Source organism: Passer montanus, unplaced genomic scaffold, assembly GCF_014805655.1.
Source record: "Passer montanus isolate IOZ18808 unplaced genomic scaffold, ASM1480565v1 scaffold44, whole genome shotgun sequence".
Taxonomy (NCBI): domain Eukaryota; kingdom Metazoa; phylum Chordata; class Aves; order Passeriformes; family Passeridae; genus Passer; species Passer montanus.
The window spans coordinates 5,299,014-5,326,041 of NW_024369262.1; the positions used below are offsets into that span (position 1 = coordinate 5,299,014).

At 40.2% G+C, this 27,028-nt stretch overlaps 1 protein-coding gene across 13 annotated transcripts in view; it reads right to left on the bottom strand.

The window, feature by feature from the left end:
* Positions 1 to 27,028, bottom strand: part of BCAS3 (BCAS3 microtubule associated cell migration factor) — a 299,564-nt gene that overhangs the window by 268,567 nt on the left and 3,969 nt on the right. For all 13 annotated transcript variants that reach the window (XR_005628832.1, XM_039720696.1, XM_039720699.1 and 10 more), the window contains 4 exons: positions 25,940 to 26,012; positions 25,056 to 25,162; positions 17,182 to 17,263; positions 10,600 to 10,672 (listed from right to left, as the gene is read on the bottom strand). Coding sequence is in view for 12 of the 13 variants with exons in the window: in XM_039720696.1 (XP_039576630.1) it covers positions 10,600 to 10,672; positions 17,182 to 17,263; positions 25,056 to 25,162; positions 25,940 to 26,012 (335 nt within the window). In the remaining variant the exon portion in view is untranslated. The remainder of the gene's footprint in view (positions 1 to 10,599; positions 10,673 to 17,181; positions 17,264 to 25,055; positions 25,163 to 25,939; positions 26,013 to 27,028) is intronic.

Below are 27,028 nucleotides of genomic sequence, written 5' to 3' on the forward strand. Positions count from 1 at the left end.
TCTGTGCCTTGAAGGCTTTGCTTTATCAAGGGTTGATTTTCCTCCTCTCTGCCACACGATGAACATCCCACTCAAAGAGAGATGGACCTCAGTGACAGGCTGGTCTCATGAGTCTAGAAAGGAAAAGAAACAGCTTGGAGGTGTAAAACTGAAATAAAATTTTTGCTGGGAAAGCTGCCCTGTACGAAACGTTCTTTACGTGAGGATTTTCCAGTCAGTTGTGGCCTTTAATAAAATTTTTGGCCAGTATCACTGCATTTCATACCACCTTCACAAAGTTTCTTTAAAGCCCAGCCTAAAGCACAGGCTTATTTTTATTAATTACTTGCAGACTTATTTTTATTAATTACTTTGGTGCCTTTAAGAGGAAACAAAACTATTAAAACTTACACTGAAAGCCTATTTAAAGTAACTAATAGTTCAACATAATCTCTTACTAGGCCCAGCTTTAACAACCTGCAGGATTCAAAAATATAGAATTTGCTGTAAATATTAGGTTGCTAAGAGCCTGAACTGGAATATAATTTCCAAACTTGTAGAGACAACAGGTGAGAGAAAAGTGACAGCAATTCCAAGGAACTGGCTGCTCATGGTATACCCAAAAGATTTGCACAGCAAATTACTCCACAAAGTTGAGTTGTTTTTTTTTTAATTACTACTCTATAAAGCATCAAATCTCCCAATAAACTGCTGGTTAAAAAAGGCTATTCCATGTGGGAATGTGGAGGATGCTGACAGTGACCCAAGTCTTTAATCAGCAGGGGTGTTTACAATCCTCCTGTTCTCCCTCTCTGGTGCTCCACAGAAGGGGAAGAAGCAAAACAAAACCAGAGCACAGAGTTAATTAATTGAATATTGGAAAAATTCCTGCCTGAACCTTTACACTGGAAAGTTGAAGCATGAGATTTGATTATGATCTTTGTAGCAATATTAGGAACATGGTGAGACCACAAAGGCAATTCTGTTCTCCCAAGGGCTCTGAAGAAGGTTTGCTCAGATTAACAGATTTCAATTCTGGAAGGATCATCTTCTCTTTCCAGGCTATGCACAAAATGTCCCAGAAGCTCAAAGAAATTATTTTTTACCAAGCAACCTAATCTTGTCTTAAAAGACTTTGACCAACAATGAGTCCTCTATTTTAATGGTGAGTGCTTCCAACATTTTGATCCTTTTATTTTTATGAAATGACTTCTTAGTGCCTGACAGAATTGGTACATATTCTGCTTTTTGGCTTCTGTGTCTCTGTCAAGGACACAAAAAGGCTCATTGCCTTCAGTTACCTTTTGTCAGTAATCACCCAGAGCAATCCAGGCACCAAGAAAGTGAAAAAAACTTTTGAGCCTTAAGCTGCAAGGTTTGTTTTCCAGGCCTAGCATTGAACTCCTCTAAGCCCTCCTCAGCAGGGCAATTCTCCCCTTCTTTCTGAGGGATGCACACCAGAATGAAAACTTTAAAAAATAATAAATTCAGTTATTTCTTTCTAAACACCACTGCAGAAAAAGCCTTCATTAGGACTTTCATCATCTATAGGCTCTCTGCCTATCCCATCTTTTCACAATAAAAACTTGAAAACTCCACTCTGTAAGTAATTTTCTAATTCATGGTACTTAACAGATTCATTCAAAATCAGGAAAAGCAGCACAAAATTTCTCACAAAGTGACACTTCCCCCAAAATGTGTGTGCAGCACAGAATCACAAAGCAGCAGAGACATTTTAAGTGCACCACAAATTACAAAAAGCATGGAAACACTTATTTCTAAATAAGAAAAACCTGTACCAACCTTAGACACATGTTACTAAATCTAATCCTTTAAATACAAGGGAGGGAGTTATTTGATACAGCACTAAAATAGTTGTGTTAAACACCAGGAGATACAAACTTCACTGTTGCATCTTCCTCAAATGCTTTGATCAAGTCAATCAGCCCAGGAAAAAAAGTTCACCTTAGCTGTGAACTTCACCATCTCCACTGAAAATATTTTTATTACTTGCCCGTGACACAAGAAGTCACCAAGTCTGCAGAAATCATTTTGTAACAGGCAAAATGAGTCAGGCTTCAGGCTCAGGAATCGACTTTTTTTTCATCGTAAGGAATAATTTTATTTCTGTTAGTTCATCACTGAGGCATTCCTTCACAGGGCAGGGTCTAAGTGCACCTGGAATGACCCAGGAAGGACTGCTTGAGGGATTGGCTGAAGGAGTGGTTTCTGTCTCCTGAGTAACTCTGGCCATGGTCTGTGAGAGAACCTGAGACTCCACAGTGACTTCTCCAGTTCTGAGCACCTTCAACAACCATTAATGCACTGCTGTTCCATGAAACCAACAACTCCTTCATTCCCATCTGCAGCTGAGGTGTCAGACATCAATTAGGGGGGGAAATTTAAGATGGGGTTTGTGCAAATATTGATTATTGCAACAGATCCCATGAGAGAAAAGTAGAAGGGGAATCCTTGAAATTATCAGAATAGCAACCTCCAAATTCCTTATTCTGGCAGCTCTTCCCACATCCAGCAGCACATAACGTGCTTTGACTGTTGTGCTCTCTGCTATCCCTCACTCTCATCATCAGAAGATTCTTTCTAGGATTGAGGGGGTTTTATTGGGTTTGATTTTACATTTCAGGACACACGGAGCCGACGAGAGCCCAGAGCCACCTGGGTGTCCCCAGCATGTGGCTGGAGTGTAAAACCCAGCACAAGCTGCCTCCTCAGCTGTGGCCTTTGCAGGGACACCCGGGTGTGACACACTTTCCACTCCAGTGAGACGTGCCACATGTTCCAGAGCAGAGCTGTCCCATCACATTTCCCCTGGTTAATACAGGGAGATTAGCAGCATCTCCCAGATTTGTTTGTCTGCTTGACCGTGGCTATCACCGAGGGGAAAGTACAGCTGGAGCTCCACTTGAGGAGCAGGATCGTGTTTTCTGGCATATTCTGGACTAGATTGTGCTTGTTTGTAGCTAAACAAGCTATTTATACACAATTTATGAACCTGCACTCGCTGTCTTTGATCATTCTAAGAACATGCACAAAAGTGAACAAATTTCTGTAAATCTTCATCAACATAAGCAAAGATTAAATTCTGACAGATTACAACTGCATTTATCGTATCTATATCAACAACTAATATTTCTGTGATCAGCTGATTAAGCCACAATCTGATGTGTTTCTCCCAAAAAATACAAAATTAAAGAGTTGTCTTGCCCTTCCTACTGTCAAATGAAGCAGAACTTACCACTGAAATAAATCCATGAATTTGTATTGCAGTAAGAGCCACACGGATCTCCACAATGGACCAAAATCAAAAATGTAGCAATTTTTGCATATCAAGAGACAGCTACATGTCACAGTTTAAGAGGAAAAGATCATATTTCTGGGAGCACAGCTCTGAGGGCAAATTGATGCTGAAATACCTCAGCTCCAGCCAAATTCCACCAAGCACACGTAGAACCCAAACTGAGCATTTTGTGGAGCCACTGACAGCCTCAGCTAGACAGAGATTTTTAAAAGTACTAGTATTTCTAACACTCCAAAGCAGTATCAGAGCTTTCTTTCTTTATTCTGAGGCATTTGTACTGACAGAATTTCCTGATTAATAGTGTATCAGAAGACAGCACAGTTAACACAGATTGCAGCTGATTATTTAAGCATTCATACAATTATTGTACATATCTGTGGCATGTTCCTCTCCAACCTGTGAGCATCAGAATCCCCACCTCGTCTGTGACTGCACATCCAACAACGAGTCGTAAAAAATTGTTCCCTGCTACCCCTAAAACCTTTATGAAGGACCGAATATTTCATCCTGTTGGTTCTTGTAACCCATTTCTTTCCATTTCAGGCTCGTTTTTTTTCCCTTTTCTGTGCTCTCCCCTCATGATTCACGAGCCCCACAGGCCCCTCGGCCTCTCCCCTCAGCACCAACAAAGGCCGCGCTAAGCCGGCGGCTCCAGGCCCGCCCGCGCCGCCGTCCCAGCGCCCTCAGAACCACTTTGGGCCTTCACCACTAAGCACAAAACCCTGCCCTGACCTGTCTGAACTAAAATTCTTTTGCCCTCGGTGTCATTAACGGCGTAAGAAAGCCGTGGGGTTGTGCAACACTTCATCACCTCGGCATTAAGCAGCCTCTGCCGGCAGTTACGTGATGGAGATCATTAGAAGATGTCTGTCAGCTGCACAGGACTCTGCTAAACCTTAATTGTTTATATGCCAGTTTATGGCTCAAATGACAATTTCTGAGGAGCTTGAAAACAATCCCGTTTCCAAGAAATAATTAGAGGGTTTTAGAGTGTGTATGACTGAAGATGAGCAGGAATGAGCTTGGATGTTCTGGATAAAGCACTTGAAAAGTGCTCTGAACAGCAAAGCTGCTCGGAGGTTCTGGTCACATCAGGTAGGCCAGAATTCCCCCAAGTGCCCATTAATTACATGTTCTTAGTTATTTCTTACTCTGTTTTATGACTTGAATCACAGACCGTGCTCTACAGATGTGCAGAGTTCTCACCGCAGCTGAATTCACCAAAAGCTGGGTTGAAATGATGAAATAACACCTGAAAATAATTACTTGTGGAGCCCCATGAGCAGCAAAACGGAATATTCTGCTTTTCCTTACATTGGTCTTAAAGTTGAAACCCTCCATGAATTGCTTAACATAAAAATAAACTTCACTTTATTTTATATCCTTTCTCTCAGTGAAGACAACGATGCAACCATCTCCTCTACTGGAGCACTCCGCATTAAATTAAACTAGGAATTTCCTAGTTAAAGGTGGTTGGTATTCCCAGGAGGAATTACAACTGCTGAGGAAAGGCACACAGGAACACAGCATTCTCCCCAGAGAGTCACCTGATGCTGAAATGGAGATGCAGTTGTTCAAATTGTGCAGGCAAAATTGATTAAAACATTGTGTTATTTCATTACTGCCTCACTGCAAAATATTATCATTGAAATGTTCTATTAATAATTTGAATCACCATTAATTTTAAAAATAAGTCTGTGAGCAACCGTCCAAAAATGTGTGAGGGGTCTCCTCAGGTGATATTCTAATATATTACCTAGTCAGAATTAAAAGAAAGAAGGCAGGGCATTAAGGAAGATATTTTTTTTTAAGCACATGCCTTACAGCTTTAACGAAAGCCTGGAGCCTTCTATTTTGAATTACTGAAGAAATATTTACTGAGTTATAAATTCAAATTTGCAACTTTAAAATTTAAAGCTACTAAGATCATTCATTCTGTTAAAAAAAAAGAACTAAAGAAAAATAATAATTATATTGTATTTTTTTAAATTATTTACTCCTTCCTTTGAAGGTTTAAAAGGAGCTCATCCATACATGAATGGTTGAGCTCAGCAAACTCCCATGACATTTTATCTGTATATTAAACATTGTTGAAGAAAGGAAAGGAAAAGCACAGAGAGAGCCCATGGTAAGGGAGAAAATGGCATTTAGTACCAGATGCAAAGTTCAAATACTGTCCATTGTAGGGAAATACTGGAGTGGCAACAACACAGAAACAGGGGCTGGAAGTTGAAGCAGTTTCAGTCAGCTGCTCCCACTAGGAGCAAGAAGTGACTGCACTTGTGTAGGAAAAAACAGATTAAAGAGCATCCTCTGTGAACCCACTGGGATCTGATGGCTTCAAGTGTCCTCAAGAAAAGAGAGCAACTTCAATCATCCTGAAATTTCTGCTTTCCAACGTCCTTTAAATCCTTCCTACACTACAGAACACAGGAATAACCCTAAAACATATAAGGAAAGAAAATATAATCCTCAACTGCTCGCCGGCTCTGTCACGTTGATTTATAACAGTTATTTCTGAGACAGACAAAAACACACAGATGCAAACAATTACTCTATTTTTGTAGGCAACAAGTGAGGTGGGTGGTAACTGAGAAATTTTGAAAAATCCTGTCACAATATTCCGTTTTTTCTGAAGTAACCCTCAGCACACAACAAACGCTCGCCACATCAGAGACTTTCCAGGGCCTGAAGGGCCACTTTGATTCCAGACCGCTGCAGGCATTAGTGGGGACGTAATTAGGGTAAAAAGTTCAACCACAGTTCCATGTCTAGAGTGCTGCCAGAAATAAATTTCCTCTCATTCACTGGTTTCTACTGTACCCTCCCTGAGAAACATATTGAAAACACATTTATCTTTGTAGAGTTTGTTCCTCTTCTAATTAACTTTATAGCGTTTACAGTATTTAATAATTTAAAGTGGAATTTCAAGTGGCCCTGGAAGTGGCAGCCCTGCCTGTAATGGTGCTGTGCATTATCTTTTCCCTGTGGTGCTTCTTTTGACAAGTTACTGGGGGCAGCTTTGTGCTCCAGCTGGTTTGAGCTGGACTTCCTCCCCTCCATCCTTCCCACCCCTTCATCCCCTCCCTGCATCACGACACACAAAGGGGTTGGAACAGCAGTAAAACAAAACTGTGCCTCGCTCAGAAATCTGCTGTCCCAAACCTCCACTGCATCCTGAGGATGCCTTGGAAAAGCTTTATCTTTTTACAGCTTCATAAATCAAAGCTTTAGAAGGTCAAAACTACCCATGGTTCTCACCAGCTGGTCAAGATTTGACCCTAAATACTCATTTTCTCCCAGTTTTGATCCAAGATTAACAGTTTATTATAGTTCAAAGGTTATTTCTTACTCAGGTTCACTGAGACAAACATTTGGAGTATCAGAGGAACTCCAGAGCTTTCCTGCCCTTGGTATTTACACATGGAAACAGCACCTTATTCCATTAAAGCTCCATCTCCTGGCATTGGAATCCATGAGAAAACTCACAGAATCACCAGCAAACATCACTTCAACATTACAAAAAAGTACATTTTTATAACCACAGAATCAACTTATAAGAAAAAATGAAGAGCTCTTTTTAAGATGGAGATTCTATCTTTAGTACATAACAACCCCATTCCAGCATCACTAAAAGGAATTTAAACTACTTTATTCCTGCCTCTCTCAGGATCTTAAAAGCTACCCCACAACCTGCTAAGGCTAAACTGAATTTTCCCAAAAGAAATCAGAGAGGAAAATGTTTTTCATCTGCTGGAAGGGAAGGAAGTCTTTGCAAGGCAGCTGACACCACACAGCTCTGCAGTTAATGAGGCTTTGCAGTTATGCAGCAGCACAAGAACCTCTGGGACTCAAATCCCCAAAGGTAACAGGAATGAGAGAGTTTTGCCCAACTTTAGAGGTCCTACTGTACTTTTTAGAATATAATAATTAAATAAAATTTAATTTCTAGCCTTGAGAGCCTTCACAAAATCTGAGTTTTGCACAGTCTTCAATAAAAGCCCACAAATACTTCACAAACTTCATGAAATCTATTTCACAGTGCCCAACACAACTGAAAATCACAACCATCTGGCCCAGACCATTTTTCTGTGTGATTTCAGAAAACAAACTGCATTTTCTATCTGCACCTTTTGCACAGCCCATGGCAGGGCTGAGCAGGTGAGCTCTCACCATCAGCACTACAAAAAACCAGAGGAAATCTCTGAAATTTCAGGGCATTCCAGGAAGAGTTCCCCTGAGCAGTGGCTGGGAACAAAATCTTCATTCACCAGAGCTCATTTCCTCCTCTTGGGTGATCCTTCAGGAGCTTTGCTGTTTGTGTTTGACAAATCATTTCCCAGCCAGCTCATCTGAAGCATTAAGAGCTACAGACACTTGGAGTGGACACTGGATTTTAGCACTGCCCTGCCAGACCCTGACCAGGCTCACACGACCCTGAAATATTAATTGAGAAAATATTAACGCTTTAATTGTGCTCTTACTCATGGGAAGCTGCTTCCTAAACCTGAGCACTGCCATAAACACATTCCTGAGCTGAAGCTGGGTTAAGGTTAGCAGGATTTCATCTACAGTAGCCATGAGAATAAAGCACACGCTTCCTGAAAATCTGCTGTCAATTGATTTGCCTTGTAAACAGATCAGCAGGGGAAAAAAAATGCTGGCTAGCCAAAGTTGCACATTTTGTTTGCTCCAACTACCCCTCCTTCTTTAATTTACCCTGATTTCCTCTCTCCTCCCATGATTAATAAAGATTACCTCTTGCTTCTCATGCCCTTGAATGACCTCCATCCAATTCTTCAAGTCATCCAAAATTTTCCACCACTTGATATCATCAAATTAAATCATCTTTCTAAAAATATAAGCAGGAAAGCCAGCACAGGCCAGAGGCTGCTGAAGAGGCCCCTGCCTGAGCTCCTGCACTCTCCCCAAAGGCCTCAAACTCTTATTTTTTAATCATCTATTACTGATTGTTTAATTAGCTAAACCTGCATTAGCTGATTATCATACTTGCCTATGCAAGATTCTGGCATAATCTGCTAATCTTTTAGCAAAATGATTTGGCTCTTTGGACACAGGACACAAAAATATCAGGTGGTTTTTGTAAGGATGGAATCCAGTACCTGGAGAAGGATTTAAGAGCATGAAGTGAGCACAAGGCTCAGGCTTCCCTGCCCCCCTCTCCCTGTCCCTGCTCCTTCATGTGCTTTTATTTCCCTCCTGAAATGGTCATTTTGGTTATTTTCAGCTTTCTTGTTACCTATATTATCTGCTGAAGGGCAAATTTGCAATCTCTCCATTTATTCTCAACTGGTTTTTTAATAATCTGAATTAAAACAAAATTATCCTGGTCCGTTTCCCTTTAAACTTCTCCATTAGTGAAACTGAAGTATTTATTTAACATTTACATTTGAACAGAATGAAAGTAATGTATTTTGGGCCTCTCTGGTGTATTTGAAAGTGTTTTTACAGATCCAGTCAGTTCCAAACTATGGCTTCAATAACCCATGTGGGGAAAATAGGGATATCTTAATGTTTCACCACCTAGGAAATGCATTAAGATGCACCAAACCCATCCATTAATTTTGTGTATCTATAAAGATTTGTTTGTCTTATCACCAGGAACAAGCAGGAATGTCTTTACAACCCTCCACAACCCCAAAATTTAGTCAGATATTCTTTCTTTTTTGGTTTTCCTTTTAATTTGCAAATCTTGTAATCTAAGACTGAAGTTGACTGAACCAGCCTCTAAACCAGCAGAGAAATCCCAGCCAAAAACCACAATCTGTTTCCCATTTCTGTGTCAGGACTGCATCTTTTGGGGGGCTGTGAAAACAATTGTTTTGAAAAGATTACACAGTGAATCATAGACTGGTTTGGATTGGAAAGGGACCCTTAAAAATCATCCAGGCCAACCCCCCTGTGAAACATTTCAGTCATTTTACTAGCTGGAAAAATGTGACTTTTAAAATACAAAAATGTGTGTACCAGAAAATCAGATATGAGGAAAAGGTTCCATCTTGCTGATGAGTATGAAATGATCACGTACAAGAATAGAAAACAAAATCTATTATCAGGAAATTCACCTGGGAGTTAATTAATAATGGTAACAACAAAGAATTATCTGAAAATGACAATATTATGGTGTTGAAAACACATGAGGGGCTTTTCTTTTTTGAGGAAAGCAAAAACTGCCCAGAATCTTTGAATTATTTTCCATTAACAGGAATACAATAACACAATGAAAATTATTATCTTCAGGGTTTGTTCACTTCTCAGGTACCTCAGCTTCTAAAACAAGATTGTGAAAGAAGATTTGTACTAAACAAACATATCCTTTACATATATAAATACACTGTTTGGAAAAAGACAGAACAGCATTTGCACCTCTAATTTATAAATAAAGAGCAGGGAAGAAAATAAGAAAAATCACCATCAACCAGTTTTTGCAAGTTGTAAATACATAAAGAAAAAGAATCCCTTCTCTGCCCTATGTGGATTTCAATTCAAACATTTAAGGCAGGTAACATTAATATTGAATTTCACACAGTAATACCAGAGAAAGGGAAAGATTTGACAGTTCTTCCTTCACACACGCAGTGATTAAATTCTTAATTGAAAAAGGTGTGGCACAGAATTAGTCTTACAACTGTAAGAAGATTTACTTCAACTGCTCAGCCATTACATGGCTGTGTAGAGGATTACTCCTGAAAAGCAAATATTTTCCTGTAGGTAGAGATATAAATCCTGTGCATTGTCTGAATAAAGCATAAAAAATCTCAAGGGCCTCTTTTATAGGAGCAGTGATACAACAATTCTGGAGAGGGCATAAAACAAGACTGCAAACTGATTTTTGTAACTCAAGGAAGGAGGTTTAACATGTATTTTGTTAATAAAGAGTGTGTGGCTGCAACAATGAAATGCTTGGTATTTGTAATTCATTTGCTGCTTGAAAAATTACTTTTTAAGAGACAGAGATTGCTTTAAACACTTCACAACAATAATTCTGACCCGGATTAATATCAGAAAAGGTTAATCATAAAGTTGTGATTCCACTGAGAATAAAATAAACTTTAAATACCTCTTTATTTATTTTATAGCAAGAGTCTCCTTTTTATCCCTTTCCAAAAGCTTAAGTCATAGGAAAATATATGTTGACACACCAAAAAAATAGTTTAAAACCACATCCCAGTGTTATCCCATGAAGAAAAAAAGAACAAAGTTTAAAGATGTCATCTGCTGGGCTTTTCAGATGGCAATGCAATTTATATATTCCTTTTATCCACAGAAAACATTCTTACCCAGAAGACCCAATGCTTTTGCACACACCAAGCAGAGGCCTCTTCTCAGCAAAATTATCACATTTCTGAGCACCTGACAAGAGGGAAAACAAAAGAAAAGAAAAAGCAAATCACTGTGTGCTGTTTGTACAGCTTCCGAGTTCAGGTTGGGGCCCAATATACTGAATATAACACAAAGTTCACAGCTTGAGCCAGATAAGGGACAGAAATTCAAATTACAAATTAGCTGTGACAGAGATGAAAATGAGAACAAGACAGGCAGCAAAACGTGGCCAGGCTCTGGCAGTGATTTTCTGTTCATCCCACAAGGGTTGGGATTCTGTGACTGAAACAAGCAGCTCTTGCTCACTTTTCATTGATTTTTAGGGAGTTCTCTGCAGCTCTGCCTGGGTTCACACCTTGGTTTCCAGTTGGTAGAGATGGAAGCCAGGGGTGCCAAGCTCAGAGCAGCCTCTGCAGCCCCTGCCCCGTGCCCAAGAAAACAGGAGATGAAATCCAAACCACGTCAACCTGTTCCACCACCAGGAGATGGAAACCTTCAAAAAACAACCTCCAAGAGGAGCCACAACTCCTGCAGCACATCCCATCCCCTGCCAGGGCTGCAGAGCTGCTTTGTGCCAGGCTGGGCCAGCTGTGCCTGCCCTGGGGTGCTGTCCCACAGCAGTGGCACCAGCCCTGGCACTGGCACCAGCCCTGGCACTGGCGCCAGCCCCACTGTGCCCCCAGGCTCAGTCACACCTCCACCCAGCCCAGCACTGTTAAAGACACCACACTTCTTAAAATGGGGTTTTAAGAGTTTGGAGAACTTTGCTTTACTGCTGCGTAAACAGAAATAAAACTAAAATTGAGTCGCTGTGCCCCCAGGCTCAGTCACACCTCCAGCCCAGCACTGTTAAAGACACCACACTTCTTAAAATGGGGTTTTAAGAGTTTGGAGAACTTTGCTTTACTGCTGCGTAAACAGAAATAAAACTAAAATTGAGTTGTTTTTTTTTTTAAACATCTTACTTCTGCTTGTGAACATTGTTTAACTGAATTCCAGGGTATGTTTCTACCCAGCTTAAATAACAAAGTAACAATACCACCACTACTAACTTTCCTCCATTTTCTTTCAACCTTTGCCTTTTTAGTTATCTATCTATAGGTCTGCACATGTGTGGTGAATAATGCATTTTTTTCTCCATTATACACCAAACCCTTTGATCTTTAAAGAATATTAGTGATATAGTCTGCTCAAAATTGAAATCTTGAATAGAGCTGTACAAAACTAAATCATTTATTCAGAAGGGCACAACAATTAACAATATACATTTTGACATAGCAGGCTGTTAATTATTAATGACTCAGGTACATGCATTTAATTTGTAACAAACACTGCTGAGTCCTCTCAGCTGTACAAGGAAAAATCTTCCCTCCTACACCTTTGGGTATTTATAAAGTCAAATGGATCACATCAATAACTCCACCATCAACAATGGCTTTACAAACAACCTAAACCAGCCAGATGTATTTTCCTTTTATTCCTATTATTTCAAGCTCTTTGGTGAGTCAAACCTGTACTGTATGTACTGACCTGTAAATTGATAAATGAAACATAAAAGTCTCCTTAAAAGTCTGGCAACCAATTTGTTTCCTTCAGTGCAGGTAACAGATGAATTCCATTTGCTCTGCTCCCAGCACAGAGGGTGAAATGCTGACTGCCAGCACTCCTGACACTGATTTAAGTGCAGCCAGCATTTTACCTGAAGTTTTTCACTCTACTTTTTTCCTTCTTTCTCACTATATTAGACACATAATCTATTGTATATATTGATATATATTAGAGGCACAAATATATCCATATATATTATATATATTAATTATTCTATATATTGATATCTATTAGAGACACAAATATATATTATTATACATTATATATATTAATTATTATATATATTGATATATATTAGAGACACAAATATATATTATACATTACATATATTAATTATTATATATATTGATATATATTAGAGGCACAAATATATGCATATATATATTAATTATTATATATAATGATGTATATTAGAGACACAAATATATGCATATATATATTAATTATTATATATATTGATATATATTAGAGACACAAATTCAGATGTTTATTTATGGTCTAGTTTAATGACCAGGAAGGGGAAAGAAGGAGGAAAAACATGGGGGGCAGTCCAGGGAATCAAGTGCCCCCAAATCAAATGCCAGATTTAATACCCACAGCAGAGATTTGCAAAATTTCTGCAATAGGTGCTTAAACTTCTGATTTCTGTCTATAATGACTCGAGTCCCTCAATTTTAAAAAATCCATTTTCTACTCCAATACTTTCAGAATGTAAATATTAATAGTGCAGGAAAGGATCATTACTGGGAGGCCTCTGAGGGCATTAAATCAGGTTAATAGCTGTCCCATCCCTGAGATTGCACAGTGACATGTGCTGGGCTCTAATGGAGGCAGCAGCCTCTCCCAGGTCTGGGGTGCCATTTAATCCCCCAGGTTCTGCTGGATTAATTCTCATTTGTAAAATTGTGTTTATTTGCATGTGCGAGGCGCTGACGTTGCACACACCTGCTGCACACACAGTGTTTAACAAAATTGAAATGAAAAACAGCTCTCTAAATCCCCCCAAATACAAAAAGTATTGAAATCCTGTTGCAAAGTCTTTCTCTTAAACTCCTTTCATTCTAAATCCTTTTAACTCTGTCATATAACACTCCAGCATTTATAAAATGCTGGAAATCCTGACAAATCACACAATTAAAGTAATGAAAACTGCCCTTCCTGCCAACAAGGCACCACCTTATCTACAGCTCCATTTAGCTAAATGATAGGTTTGGTTTTATAAAAACCTCATTTCAGTTAGTGTGCTTAAAATTGAAAAAAAAAAAAAGGGACAAAAAAAAATATCTCTGTGGCTAAATGAACTTTCATACAAATCAACATTTAGAAGTTTATGAAGTCAAAAGGTTACCCACACTAAGCTCAAAGCAGCTTAGACCCTGTCCTGCTGATGAAACTGTGAACTGGGACCTCAGGGGCTGCTAAGGCCCCTCAATAATGCCAATAAAAAGAGAGACAACACCACCAAAACCAGCACGGCCTTGTGCAGGATGAAAATGAAAGGCAGTGGGTGTCACAGGAACCCAAAGCTGCTCAGAGCCCTGGAAATGCCCCTGGTTTGCCATCAGGAGGAATGTGCTGCATGAATTTCACACTCTGACCTATTTAGCAGTGGGGTGGATTTTCCTGGTGTGCAATTCCACTGATCAGTCCCATTTAATAATGAGTGCTGCTCCTGCTCCTAAACCCCTCTCCTTTCCATCTTTTCCTTGGAAATCTTGGGGCATTCGTGGTCCTGCAGCAGCCCAGCAGTAGCTGGGAATGCCCCAGGCTGGAATTCCCTCCCAGCACAGCTGGGTGAAAGTTTCAGGTGCACGGGTCTAAAGCACCAGAGAACAATGAAATAATTCTTTTATTTCATTTATGATGCGATGAGGAAACACAGGACAGGCCAAAGCTTTGAAGAAATTGGGATTTTACGGTGTTGCACCCCAAAATTCTTCCCTGTAATCTCTTGGATAATTCCAGTCTGTAATTTCTACAATCCACAGACATTCCCACTCATTATCCCAAAACCCCAGGGAACAGTGGGAGAGCAGCAGAACTCAGACACACACCTGCACAACCACCCCAAGCCTTGCTTGTCCACCCACCACACAGAACCTGGGGTTATTTTGGCCTTTTGGGGATTTCAAACCACTGAACCACCCAAGTGGCTGAACCTACACAAACCTCACATCTGCCTTCCTTTAGAAAGCAACCTAAATATTAGAGCTCTTTAAGGGTACCTGCACATAAACCTGAGTCAGCTTTTGAGGTTCAAATCTTAATTTTGCCAACATCAAAGATGGGAGCAGTGGAGAACAGGGATAAATCTGCTGCAATATTTCAACTCTCAATGGGTTTAGTACCTCTACATTCTTTCTATTTCCTTTTTTTATTTGCTTTTTTCCCCACTTATAAGTCAATTTGAGTGAACAGTCAAATTCACTGAGAGATGTAGGGCTATTATATCATCTTTCTGCAAGCAGCATAATCTAGAAAATGGCAATAAATTAATTCAGCTCGCTGGAGGAATTTATTTTCATAATGCTGAAACATGGAAATAGGTTTTACAGACAACCACTGAACTAAACTTCACCACACCAGCCTGTCACCCCTTTGAGAGGAATTGCCACACACAGAGCTGCTCCCTGGCTTTCTGAGGTTCTTGATTGATTTTTAAACTATGCAGCTCTGCCTTGACAAATGAGACAGCACAAGGCAAAGCAGGTATTTGGCCAGGGGTTTGTAAAATGACCTGGGATAAGTAATAAAAAATGGGAGATTGTAGCCCTGACTTCCTTCAGAAAGCATCAGTATTCTGATTTTGTAGGTGAAAGAACAACAAAGGTAACTGAAATAAATGTATCACTGCCTCAGCATTGACAGAAAATCCAGAGCTGGATGGAAACAACCCTAACCCCAGATCTGGAAGTGGAGAAGAGCCAAGGATGGCTCAGAGGTTCTACAGCTCAGAATTCCTGTCCCTGAGACTGCCAGAGTCCAGACTGAGATGTTCTCACAGTCTAAATATGAGCTCTGCAAGCCCAAAATCTGGTCACAGTCTGCCTAAGCAAAGCCTCAGTCTCCAAAAATGTATGTTGCAAACTGCACAGAATAATGAAACTGCACAGAATAATTAAACTGACAGAATAATTAAAGCCCTGCCTACTGAAGGCCTGGCAGGTGTGACCTGACCAAGGAGAGGGGCTGATATCTGGAAGGTTTAGGATTATTTACAGAAATGCCTCAATTCTCACGGCCATCTCCTCCAGGCTGCAGAGCAGGACACCAAAGTGATGCTGCAGAGCTGGGCCAGCCCAGAGAGGGCACAGATGCCAGTGCCAGCAGCTCCAGGAGCTAAAAACCTGCCCAGGCTCCTGCTGCAGGAGATCCCCTGCTGGAAATAATGCCTCTGAAACAAGGCTTCATTATGCCACGAGGCACACCACGAGGCACAGGATCTAACATCAAAGGGCTGCAGTTTTTTAATGAAATAGTTGACAAACTATTAAGTTCTGCTGCTGTAAAGTCACCAAGTTAAAGCCATGAGCTTTCCTTTCACACCTGGGAATGAGCTGCTGCTTATCACCAGCTCAGATCTGTTTCTAGGAACGTGCCAAATCCATCCACCAAGAGACTCCTATTTTCAATAATTCCCTTTTTACAGCTTTACAGTAAAACAGTGTTTGAGCCTGCTGATGGTAATCAGCTTCTCCTTTACAAATTCCTTTTATTTCGTTCAGAATCATTAAAGCTCATGAGTTGGTTATCTAAGGCCTCTTATTACAGCTTTACTTTTATCTGATTCCAGATACTGGTCAATGATACATTCATGTACTTTTAATCAAAGATTTATTTAAACCAAGCTATGTAAAAAGAGACCAAAACATGTTTTTAAAAGGTTTGGTTTAATTTAATATGAGCTAATTTGAATAGTTTTCTAATGTAACAACTATCATTGTCACATGCTAAATATATGGAATTTAGGGGCAGAAAGACAATAACTGCTTGAAGGAGTTCATGAGTGTGATTTTCTTGATTGAAAAATCAAAAACCTGTTCTAATACCAGAAAAAACAGAACTCCCAGGTCCTTCAATTAATTTACTTCATTTTAATTTAATTTCATTTCCACTTCTTTCTCCTTTTTTTTTCCTTCTAGAGAGGAAGGGGCACAGACATCCATCACTCAATGACACTCATAATAGCAAGAGAGAATTATGCAGGGTTGGGAATTATGCAGGGTTCCAATAAATGGAATAAAGGCTTGGGAAGTATTTCACTCTAAGTTAGTTTAACCTGTAATAGTGACACAGCCACAGATGCTTTGTATATTCCTCTGCTTAGGAAATCCCCAGAACAATGTATAACATGTCCATTACACATTCTTTGAAACACACAAAATCAGTACAATTTACTACGAATAATTTAAATAATAAGATTTTAGGCTGTATTCTTTGAGTTTATTAATTAATTCATAAAATATTACTAGAAATTCTAATCCAGCATAGTCCCCAAACACCTTGGTGAAATTCTTTTTATCCACAAAGTAAAACAATCAATTTAATTTAGACCCAAACAGCTCTTTCAGAAGCCAACAATTAGATTGGGTTTGGATGGAACAGGGTCATTTTTTTAGAGGAATTTGCTTGTTTGTGCACAGTTGCTCAGATTTTGCAGCAAGTTCTACTCAGGGCTAACTCAACTTCTGGAAGAATCCTGTTAAATCAAGCAGCTTGGTTTAGGACTTGATAAAATGGTGTTTAAGCAGAGGCAGAGAGGAGCTGCACTCAAGGATGACAAAATGCAAACCACTGAAAGGGCCAAAGTGAGTAAAGTTCATGTGAAATAACCAGAAGGCAGAGCCACCCCAAACACAAATGCTGTGTTTTGTTAGTTTAAGTGCAGAGGAGCAGCCTTTCAGGGCTGTGGGGGCTGTGGGGGTACTCACTGATCTGGGGAGCTGGCAGGATCCGAGCGGCTCGCACCGGCCCGTGGCGCACCGAGAACAGCTCCTGAGCCTCCCCGCTGATCTGCAAAGGCCAAAAAACACTTTACACCTGCAAAAACACATCTGTTCCACGGCTGAGGAGGGAGGCAGAATGGCATCGTAGGGAGGTATATTGGGAAGACTCTGCCTAAGCAACCACTGCTGCTTTTCTAATTGAAAAAAAAAAAATATATAACAAGTCTTGAATTAACCATTCATGACCACACAGGTTTTGGAAGGAGCGAGACTTGAAGCTGACTAAAATTCCCAAAAATTTGTTTTCTAATTGAAAAAAATATATATATAACAAGTCTTGAATTAACCATTCATGACCACACAGGTTTTGGAAGGAGCGAGACTGAAGCTGACTAAAATTCCCAAAAATTTATCCCATATTTCACATGGTTCTAAAGGAAAATGCCAGCTCACCAGAAATCAGTCAAGAGTGGCAAACATGGGTGGAAAAAGTTGGGAGAATTTCATATATTGGTTCATTTCAAGCTCACCAGTTTGTGTGAAAACCATGTTTAAAAATTGCTGGTCAAGCTACTTAAGCCTGCCACTGATGGCAATGTTGAAAAGATTAAACCAGAAGCAGTTAAGATGAATTCCCAGACTTCCTGCAATGGTCACTCAATGTATTTTCATAACTGCCTGGAAATGGATCCGATATGGAATGTCAAACTCCAGGAAAATGGCAAACATTATGAAGCTCATTTCCAGCTAACCAACAACTTAAAACAGATGTAATGAGCCTCAGAACACAGCCAAGGCTGGCATAAAGTTTTGCCAAACAAGCAGCTTACAATATCAGAAGAGAACATGATTTGGAATAAGGTTCTTAGAAATCAATAAACTATAAATTCAAGTGGAATTTGGAAATGTCATTTTATGGTTGTTTCCATTTCTTTCTGCACTTCAGCTCACACGTCCAAAAAGTTAAAATACTCCTACTGTTTGACCAGCAAATCCCAAGTACAGTACTCCAGGCTCTCAGCTTACATCCTCTCCTGCCTGGTTATTTATTATCACTGCTCTGGGTCATGGGGGAGAATGAAACCCACCCCCTGAAGCACAATTATAAATAAAATTACTTTGAAAATACCATTTACTACAGAGCTAAGCCACCATTCTGCACACAATGCAGAGAATTGCTGCTTCTCCCTGTTAAGCCTGGAATTACACACAAGCTACACAAATGTGGGGAAATAACTTTTTAAGCCATTTTAGCCCAGCAGTTTATCAATTAAAATCACTGTTAATGACACCAACTCATTAAAGGTTTGCTGATGGCTTTTAACTGACCATGAGGTTGAAGTACAGTGTGGGGAGGGGAAAAAAAGCCTCTGGATGAAAATATCTGTATCCAGAAAAAACAGCTCAGGAAAACGTAGAGCACAGCTAAGCAGAAAATGAGGAAAATTAAAGAGGGACAGAGCAATGAAGAGATGTAAAAAATTAAGACAGCAGCACGTTTTCTGTCCACTGGAACACAGCAGCTCTATGCAAAGGGAAAGGAGGAAATGGAAAAGAAGAAAAATAGAAGCTTTGGGAACTATTATTATTGGCAATGAAAGATTTTTCCCCCAAACCATGAAAATGCTGTTTCACACGTGTGTGCACATCTCTGGCTAGGAATGAAAACAGGAGGGAAAGGAACCAGCACAACAAAGGCAGGGAAGGAGTGATTCCATAAAATATCCCAAGCAGCTCACACACCTCCCTCTGCTTTTCATCCCTGCCAGCACACCAGCCCCAGCTCCAACCCACCTCCAAAAGCTCCAGTCCCCAAAGGAAGACACACTGAGAGGGCCAAACCTTCTTAACTCAGGTTCTGCTCTTAAATATCCTGAACTCCAGGAGAATGTTTATCCAGCCTGGGGTGCCAAGACCTGGCACAGCTTAGACTTGAGACTTGCAAAGAAAAGCTAGAAACGTCCAAATACAAATGAGGTTTATTTGTACTGAAGCATTTAACATGGAAATCCCAGCCCAGCTCTTCTCATGCATGTAATGAAGTATTTTTTGAATAATTAATATTCATTATTTAAAGATAATTTATTATTTTATGCTGGGGGAAATTACAGAAAGTAAGGTTAAATAGAGTAACAAAAGGCACAGGATCCAACAGGGACTAAAATGAGATTACAGGTATTTAGCCCCTGTTTTGAGAGCACTGTAGTTAACAGGTCCTCTGCTCAGTCCCTGTAGCATTCTGAATCATGGAATGGTTTGGGTTCAGCCTCTACAGCTCAAGTGCCCAGCATTTGCTGACTCCTGGGAGCTAAAAAAGGATCAAATTTTAAGATACACCCCCAGTGGAGGCTTTGTAATGAAAATAAAAGATGCCACCCAACCACCAGCATCTCACTTGTAAAGAAAATTCAAATTCCCTAACAGGCACAAAATAAACTTTCCAAAAACTCCGGATGTGACACCACAACACTGATACCTTTAAAACACGAATATTTAATCTAGCCCAGCTTCACAAAGTGACAGCTTTTTCAGGGGGTTTGAGCTGGGTGTCCTTAACTCGTGGAAGACACTGCATGCTGAGTCTGCCATGAATTAGTCAGAGCTTGGTTGTTTCTTGGTTTGCTTGGCACTGAAAAATGCATTAGGGCTTCGAGTTCAGGATTTTCTTTGAATTCCAATTAACTTCTCTCAAACACCACCACCACCACCAGAAGCTTCTGCTGTTTGCAGTCTTACAAAAATCTTGAATAATTAATATTCATTATTTGAAGATCATTTATTATTTTATGCTGGGGGAAATTCAAAAAGTAAGGTTAAATAGAGTAACAAAAGGCACAGGATCCAACAGGGACTAAAATGAGATTACAGGTATTTAATTACCCAGAATTAACTGTGATTAATGCTACTGCCCTTCATTTATCTGTGGATAAAACTTCACTGCTGAGGTCACACAGATCCAATCTGCCTGCAGCACCTCCTGGGGAGGACAGAGACTGTGTGGCCTCATCTTCTGCCTCTCCAGCCCTTACATCAGTGCTCATCCCCTGCAAATGGGACACTCACCCCACCAGGAGCCCAAGAGGGACCAGGGGACACACTGAGGGGACAGGGGTCACCTGTGGGCTGGCACCTCCCAGCCAAAGGCTCCACATCCCATTAGCAGTCCCTGGAGCTCCACAGTCTCCCGTGCACAGACAAAACATAAATAGAGCTCATGAATTGAAAACAGAGCTCTGAATTCTTCAAAAAGCACCTGTGAGAAACGAGGCTGTGGCTGCCATGCTGGATTGGATCCAGCTAAGTAGCAAGTCCCCGTGGCAGCTCTCAGAGCTCTTAAAAGTTTTTCTTTCCCATTCCAAAAGCCAAGAATATTTCCAAACAGGTTTCAAGAATTGGATATTAAGCTGTAAAAGCAGCTTCAGGTACTCGTTGCAGGGAAGAGGGAATCCAAAATGACGGCTCCAAGCTGCTCTGGTAGAACATCTCAGCTTTCCCAAAACCTGGCACCAAGCACAACTCCCAGACCTACAGGGAAGGCTGAAGTGAAGGATTCAAACCCCAAAAAAAAGTCTTCATTAAAGGAGGAAGAAGAATCTTCTCCTCCACTTAAGAGATCTTGAGCTACTGCTTAAAACATGACGGGCCAGGAGTGTGCAGCACTGGGTCGTTTTTGATGGCACAGCTGCATTGCTTGGAGCACACCAGTTTGCACCCAGAAAAAAAGCTGAACAAAGGAAGTTTTGTTCACACCAAGGACAAGTAATAGTTTCCAACCAGAGAAAATGGTTTTCACACGGGAAAAAAAAATTAAACAAAAAAAAAAGGAGAGCCAAACATAGACCAAAGTGAAACAAAATGGGAGTTTGGAACTCAATGCTTGAACTACTGTGCAAATCTAGAAATGGAAACTGGGGAATGTGTAACAGGAAAAGGGAATGATCTGGAGGTTGCTTTTAAATACTCTGGTGTATGTTTTATACATGAAGGTATCATGATATGACATTACAATATGATAATAAGCAATTAATAGATACCACTACCAAATATTGCTGCATATGGGTCAAAGGCAACTTCCAGTCCTGCTGCTGCTGAGCAAGCAAGGAAGGACTGGAAGAAAATGAACAATTTTATCACTTTAGTTTAGAAATTCACTCAGCTTTTGCATTCAAACCAGATCTCTGTAATTATCTAGAGACTGTAAGAGTTTAGATGCTCAAGGAGTGTTACTCCAGTGGCTGGACTGAGGATAAGTTGCACCAAGTACTTTAAATTATGGCAGTGCTAATTGAACCAGAAGTTTTATAAAACCACACTTCTTGCACACTGGTGCCTCTTCAGTGTAAAAAACCCAAAACCTCAGCAAATGATTTGCATAGGTGCTCTGTAAAGTCCTCAGACATTTTTCAGGGTCACTAGGTCAGGTCTTTACTCCATTTTTCTGAGTGGCACATGCAAGTGGTTCCCTCTAGAAAAAGACCTGGACAGAGGCAGGGCTGCACCTTGGGATGTGATAAGTTTCTTTTTTTAATTGTCACAAGAATTACATTAAGATGATTTTTCTACTTCTGAAACTCCCAGCCTACAATGAAAACAACAAAAAAAAGCAGCCAACGTGCATTCCCTGAACAGGAACATCCAGAACAGATCCTTGGAAACCACATCAGGCAGAAACCAGTTCCAGTTGTCTCTGAAACACGAAACTGGGAGCAAGGCAAAAAACAACTTCCAACCAAAACACACAACTCCACGGCCCCACTATCAAACAGGAACTCCCAGTGTATTCCCAGATTCCTCCCCACTTAGGCAGGAGTATTTTAAGCCCACTTTTAACCTCCCACCCCCATCTGAGAGCAGAGATCAAAGCCCAGCCCTTGGGATGGACACCTTGAGCTGCCCTAGCAAAGCCAGGCTCCCCCAGACAGCACCCCGAGCCCTTTGAAGGTCCCTAATGGCATCTCCCATTCTGCAAATCCCACTCTGGTGCTCCAAAGATCTTCCTGGGAGGAGATGTTCATGTGAAAGCACTCTCAGCTCGCAGACACTGCAGCGAGGTGTGCAGCACCATTAGCAGGAGTGTGGGCTTAGGAGCTGTCATAAACACTTCATAATCACTCACACACAACCCCTGCTGCCTGCAACACGTTATTAAGTGCTCAATAGAGGGCCAATTGTAGGAATAAAACAGCACAATGCTACAGATAATGACTTTCCCGAGGAGATTTGCACATAAATGTCAGATTGCTGCTTTTGCAGATTCAACTGGTTGGGTTTTTTTGGTTTTTTTTTTTTCCTTAGCTGGAATAACATTGCTTAATTACAAGCTAAATAGTCACTGGGGCCAAGAAGGAAGGTTTGTGTAATAGCAAAGGGCACAAAAAAGTGTTGCCAAATAAGCTCTTAAATATTAAGTCAATCACATAGCTGCCAGGTTTTATTGTGCTCAGGCTAAGCAAGGGGGGAAACACAAAGGAGAAGCAACAATGTGGAAAACCCCCTCCAGTTTATGAAAAACCCCTCCAGTTTATGAAAAACCTCCTCCAGTTTATTTTCCCTCTGAATTTGTTGGATATACAAATCCTGCTCAGCAAAGATATTTAAAGCTGATGTTAAAGATCATTATTTTGTGAAAATCTACCAGAGGAGCCATTCCAACACTGCTGTAACACAGTGTCCAGGTCCAAGCTGCACCTCCCTGGCCGTGCTCTCAGAATTTCACAGAATATACAAATAAAGGGCTGGCAAAATGATGCAATATCCCCACAGCTGACATTCTCAAGGTGGATGGTAAAATATTTCCACATTTGGCATTTTCTCCATTTCACTGCACTTCCTCCCTGCTCAAACTTCTGCAAAAATTGAACAACACTAAGAGAAGCTGTCCTGCAACTTAATTTTTGTTATTTTTCCTGAAATAGCAAATATTATCAAAAGCCAGGAATTATTAAGTGAAATACATTTGGGGGGAAAGAAAAAAGCCTGGCTGTATTGTCCTACTAGAAAGAAGGCAAAATCAGGCATTCCATGGCCTAACTTGTGGCTCATTTGGACACAATGAAGGAAAAAAATAAAATAAAAAGATAGAAAGAAAAATTAAACCATCCATCCATGGCAACAAATCTCCCTTTTTTTAGCAGAAAACACAGGTTCGTTCGGATAAAAGCATTTCAGCTGGGTAAAATGGGGTGTTTTGTGAGGATGACTGAGCTCAAGCCCACGTGACGCTCAGGGGATGGTAATTAATTAATTAATTGATGATTGATGAGGTGTGCGGCCGCTCTTAGCTCGGTGTCCCAGCGCCCTCGTGTGGACGCTCGGTGTAAACGCACCGCGAGAGAAAATCCCATTTTCGGCTGAAATCTTCCCAAGTTTCGGTTCTTAAATTTTAATAAACAGTTCCAAAATACTGAAATTTAGCGAAGTATATTATGTCTAATTCCATTCCTGTTAAACATTCCTTCAAACACAAAACCTCACCAGCTTGTTTCCTCATTCGTGCTAATGAGATGCAATCAAGAGGATAATGAGATGCAATCAAGAGGGGGAAAGCCCTACCACACCCATAAAACTCAATTAAACTGAACTTTTGCTGTAGAAATTAACATTAATTTCTAAGCAACTGGTATATAAACACATGTTCTACACAGAAAGTTGTAAAATGTATACATTTCTTTAAAAAACAGTGTATTTTAAAAAGGGAAAGAACTCCATCCTCTCTGCTTTATTCTGAAGGATAAGAGTGTTGTGAGCAATTTTGCTTTTTTAAGTTCAGAATTTTATGACCTACTGTACTCAACTATTCCTGTTAAACATTCCTTCAAACACAAAACCTCACCAGCTTGTTTCCTCATTCGTGCTAATGAGATGCAATCAAGAGGATAATGAGATGCAATCAAGAGGGGGAAAGCCCTACCACACCCATAAAACTCAATTAAACTGAACTTTTGCTGTAGAAATTAACATTAATTTCTAAGCAACTGGTATATAAACACATGTTCTACACAGAAAGTTGTAAAATGTACACATTTCTTTTAAAAAAGTGTATTTTACAAAGGGAAAGAACTCCATCCTCTCTGCTTTATTCTGAAGGATAAGAGTGTTGTGAGCAATTTTGCTTTTTTAAGTTCAGAATTTTATGACCTACTGTACTCAACTTTATTCTCTCATTTGGAGCAATTTGGGGGAAATTCCCCAAATGAAGACCACGTGCCCCAGAAACCACTCAGCAACACAAACCAGGGGATGGGGATGACAGCATGAAATCAAATCCATATGCAACAGAGGCCTTCATAAAATTAAAATTGCAAATCATGTCCATGACAAACATGGGATTGTAAAATACTATTGATACTGTCATACTGCAGTTCCTGGGACAAACAAATCCTGTTGTCTTTTTAAAAAAAAAAAACCTTACTCTTTTCTGTTAAAAAACAAAATCCAGTTTTGTTTCGGGACTAGAAATTATTCCAGAATGGCAAACACTGCTCCCAGTTTGAGTGTGGAAATGGATTTAGCAGGAATAAAGTGTAAAAAGCCCTCAAAAATCTGCAGGTACATGAACTGAAGTGTTTGAGCTGTGCTCAGGATTATCTGAAGATAAGCACACCACACACAGTCCACGAGACACTGATGGGAAGTGTTGGCTCCTTCCCTCCAATGGCAGAAATTCAAGGTAAAATATTGAAACTGGGACACAAAATAGACAAGGAAAAGGGGAAGAAAGGAGGGGGCAGCTCCGAACTCACAGGAATGCTCCTGTGAGAAATTCAAGGTGAAATATTCGAGTTTGAACACAAAACTGAGCAGGGGAAGGAAGGAAGGAAGGAAGGAAGGAAGGAAGGAAGGAAGGGCTCAGAACTCACAGGAATGCTCCACACTTGCATCCCGTCGCTGTAGCCGATCAGCAGCAGCAGCGGGGGCTCATTCCCAGTGCTGTGGATTTCATGGAATTCCATATTCCTGGACGTATCTGAAGGACATTTCAACAGCCAAGCCATTAGTAGGAGTCAGGATCAAGCTCTCAGCAATATTTGATGGTGTTCCCTCAGTTGTCAGGACTAAAAGCAACCACAGTGCTTCACGTTTTCATGCTGGAGCAATACTGAAATATATTCTTAAAGTTTCACAAAGAGAAAGCTTCAAAATTTAAAAGATTGGAGAAAAATGTACTGGATAACAGCATGGTCTAAGAGAAAATGGTGACTGATTCCCCTTTCAGACCTGAGCTCTGCCACCTGTTCATCCCTGTTCCCTTTTTTTTAAAAAGAAAGGTCAGGGATGGAGTGAACTTAAATCAAACCTAACTCAGGGTTATCAGAACTAGAAATTATCTATAATCTCCACGTGGTTTTATGGCCATCTTGGGCCAGTTAAGGTTTGTTTGCTTGTGGGTTTGTTTTCTCTTTATTTTTTATAACATCTCAGGCATTTCCTTTTTAGGTTCATATAACAAAACTCTTTGGAATATTCTTCAGAACCCCTCATGTTGTGTTTACATTTATTTTATGCAGCCTGTTCTGACTGGGCCTGGAAACATCCTCTTTCACCACCCCAAATAAATCTTCTGTCTCTGATGCTTCCATGCTTTCAGTGAGCTTTGCTCATTCTCTCATGGTGGAAAATGTCATTTAAGAGGGGTTTTACCCAAAAAAATCACAATGTTTATGATTATTCTATACTGAGAAAGCTGACTGGAATTATTGCACCCAAAACTCAGAGGAACAAGTGGGAGAAAATGAAGCCATACCATTTAAATCTGCATTTTCAAATCTGACCCAGACAATTTTCTCTTTCTCTTCTGGTGGGGTTCCACTGTAGGCCTGGACAAAAAGCAAAGGGTTGAAACAAAATTAACAGTGGTTTCCCTCCCCCTGTAAGAAGGAATTACACTAAAAACCACAGTGATGATCCATGGAGCTCACTGTCACCAGTATTCACACAACACAACCATGCTGAACATCACTCACTGATGCAGGAAAGACAAAATATTTTACCAATAAATCTTCTGGGGCAGGTAAATGCCACGTCACTTAGAGTTGAGTTAATAAAATTAAACACAGTGGCTTCTAGAGTCTTTAATTTTAGCAGTGTTGGAGGTTCTCACATGAGGTGTTTTATCATTAAAATTCTCTTTAATTCACTTAAAAGCTTTGCAAGCCAGACTGAGGGAAGAAAGAGACCTTTACTGCAGAGTTTATATTACTGACACCTTTCAGTTCTGTTTGTGACAACTTTAATGCAGCCATTTAAAAGAGAATAAACTGCAACTCCAGGAGAACAGATCCATGTTTCAGCCCTGTGTTCTGCAGATTCCCATAAAGAGATGAGATACAAAAAGGAATTGTGGAGTGAGACTTGCAGTGTTTCCAGCCTGGAGGTTTTACAGTCCTCAGGAGAAGCTGTGGCAGCAGGAACCAGCAGAAACAGCAGCACTTCCAAGTGATTATAACAAAATACTGAGCACTATTTGGGATTAAATATGAACACATCTTGTATAATCACTTTATACATGCCAGAAAAGCAACAACATGGACTAAAAATACAAATGTGAAAAATAAGTGTGGGGTTTGCTTTTCAAAACAAATCACATTCCACGCTTCCAGGGCAAGCTGATGTGGAAAATAAAACACAGACTGTGTCCTTTTCCCAGAGAGGGGCAATGGGAGGCTGTGGAATGCAGCAATCTCTTAACTGAAACTTTCATTATGTCTAATTTTAACCCTGAGTCCGAAATTCACTCCACAAATTGATATTACTGAGGGCATTGTTTTTGTATTATTACACAATAAATGCACTGGGAATTCCTAAGAGGAAATTCATGAGGAAACAAGACACT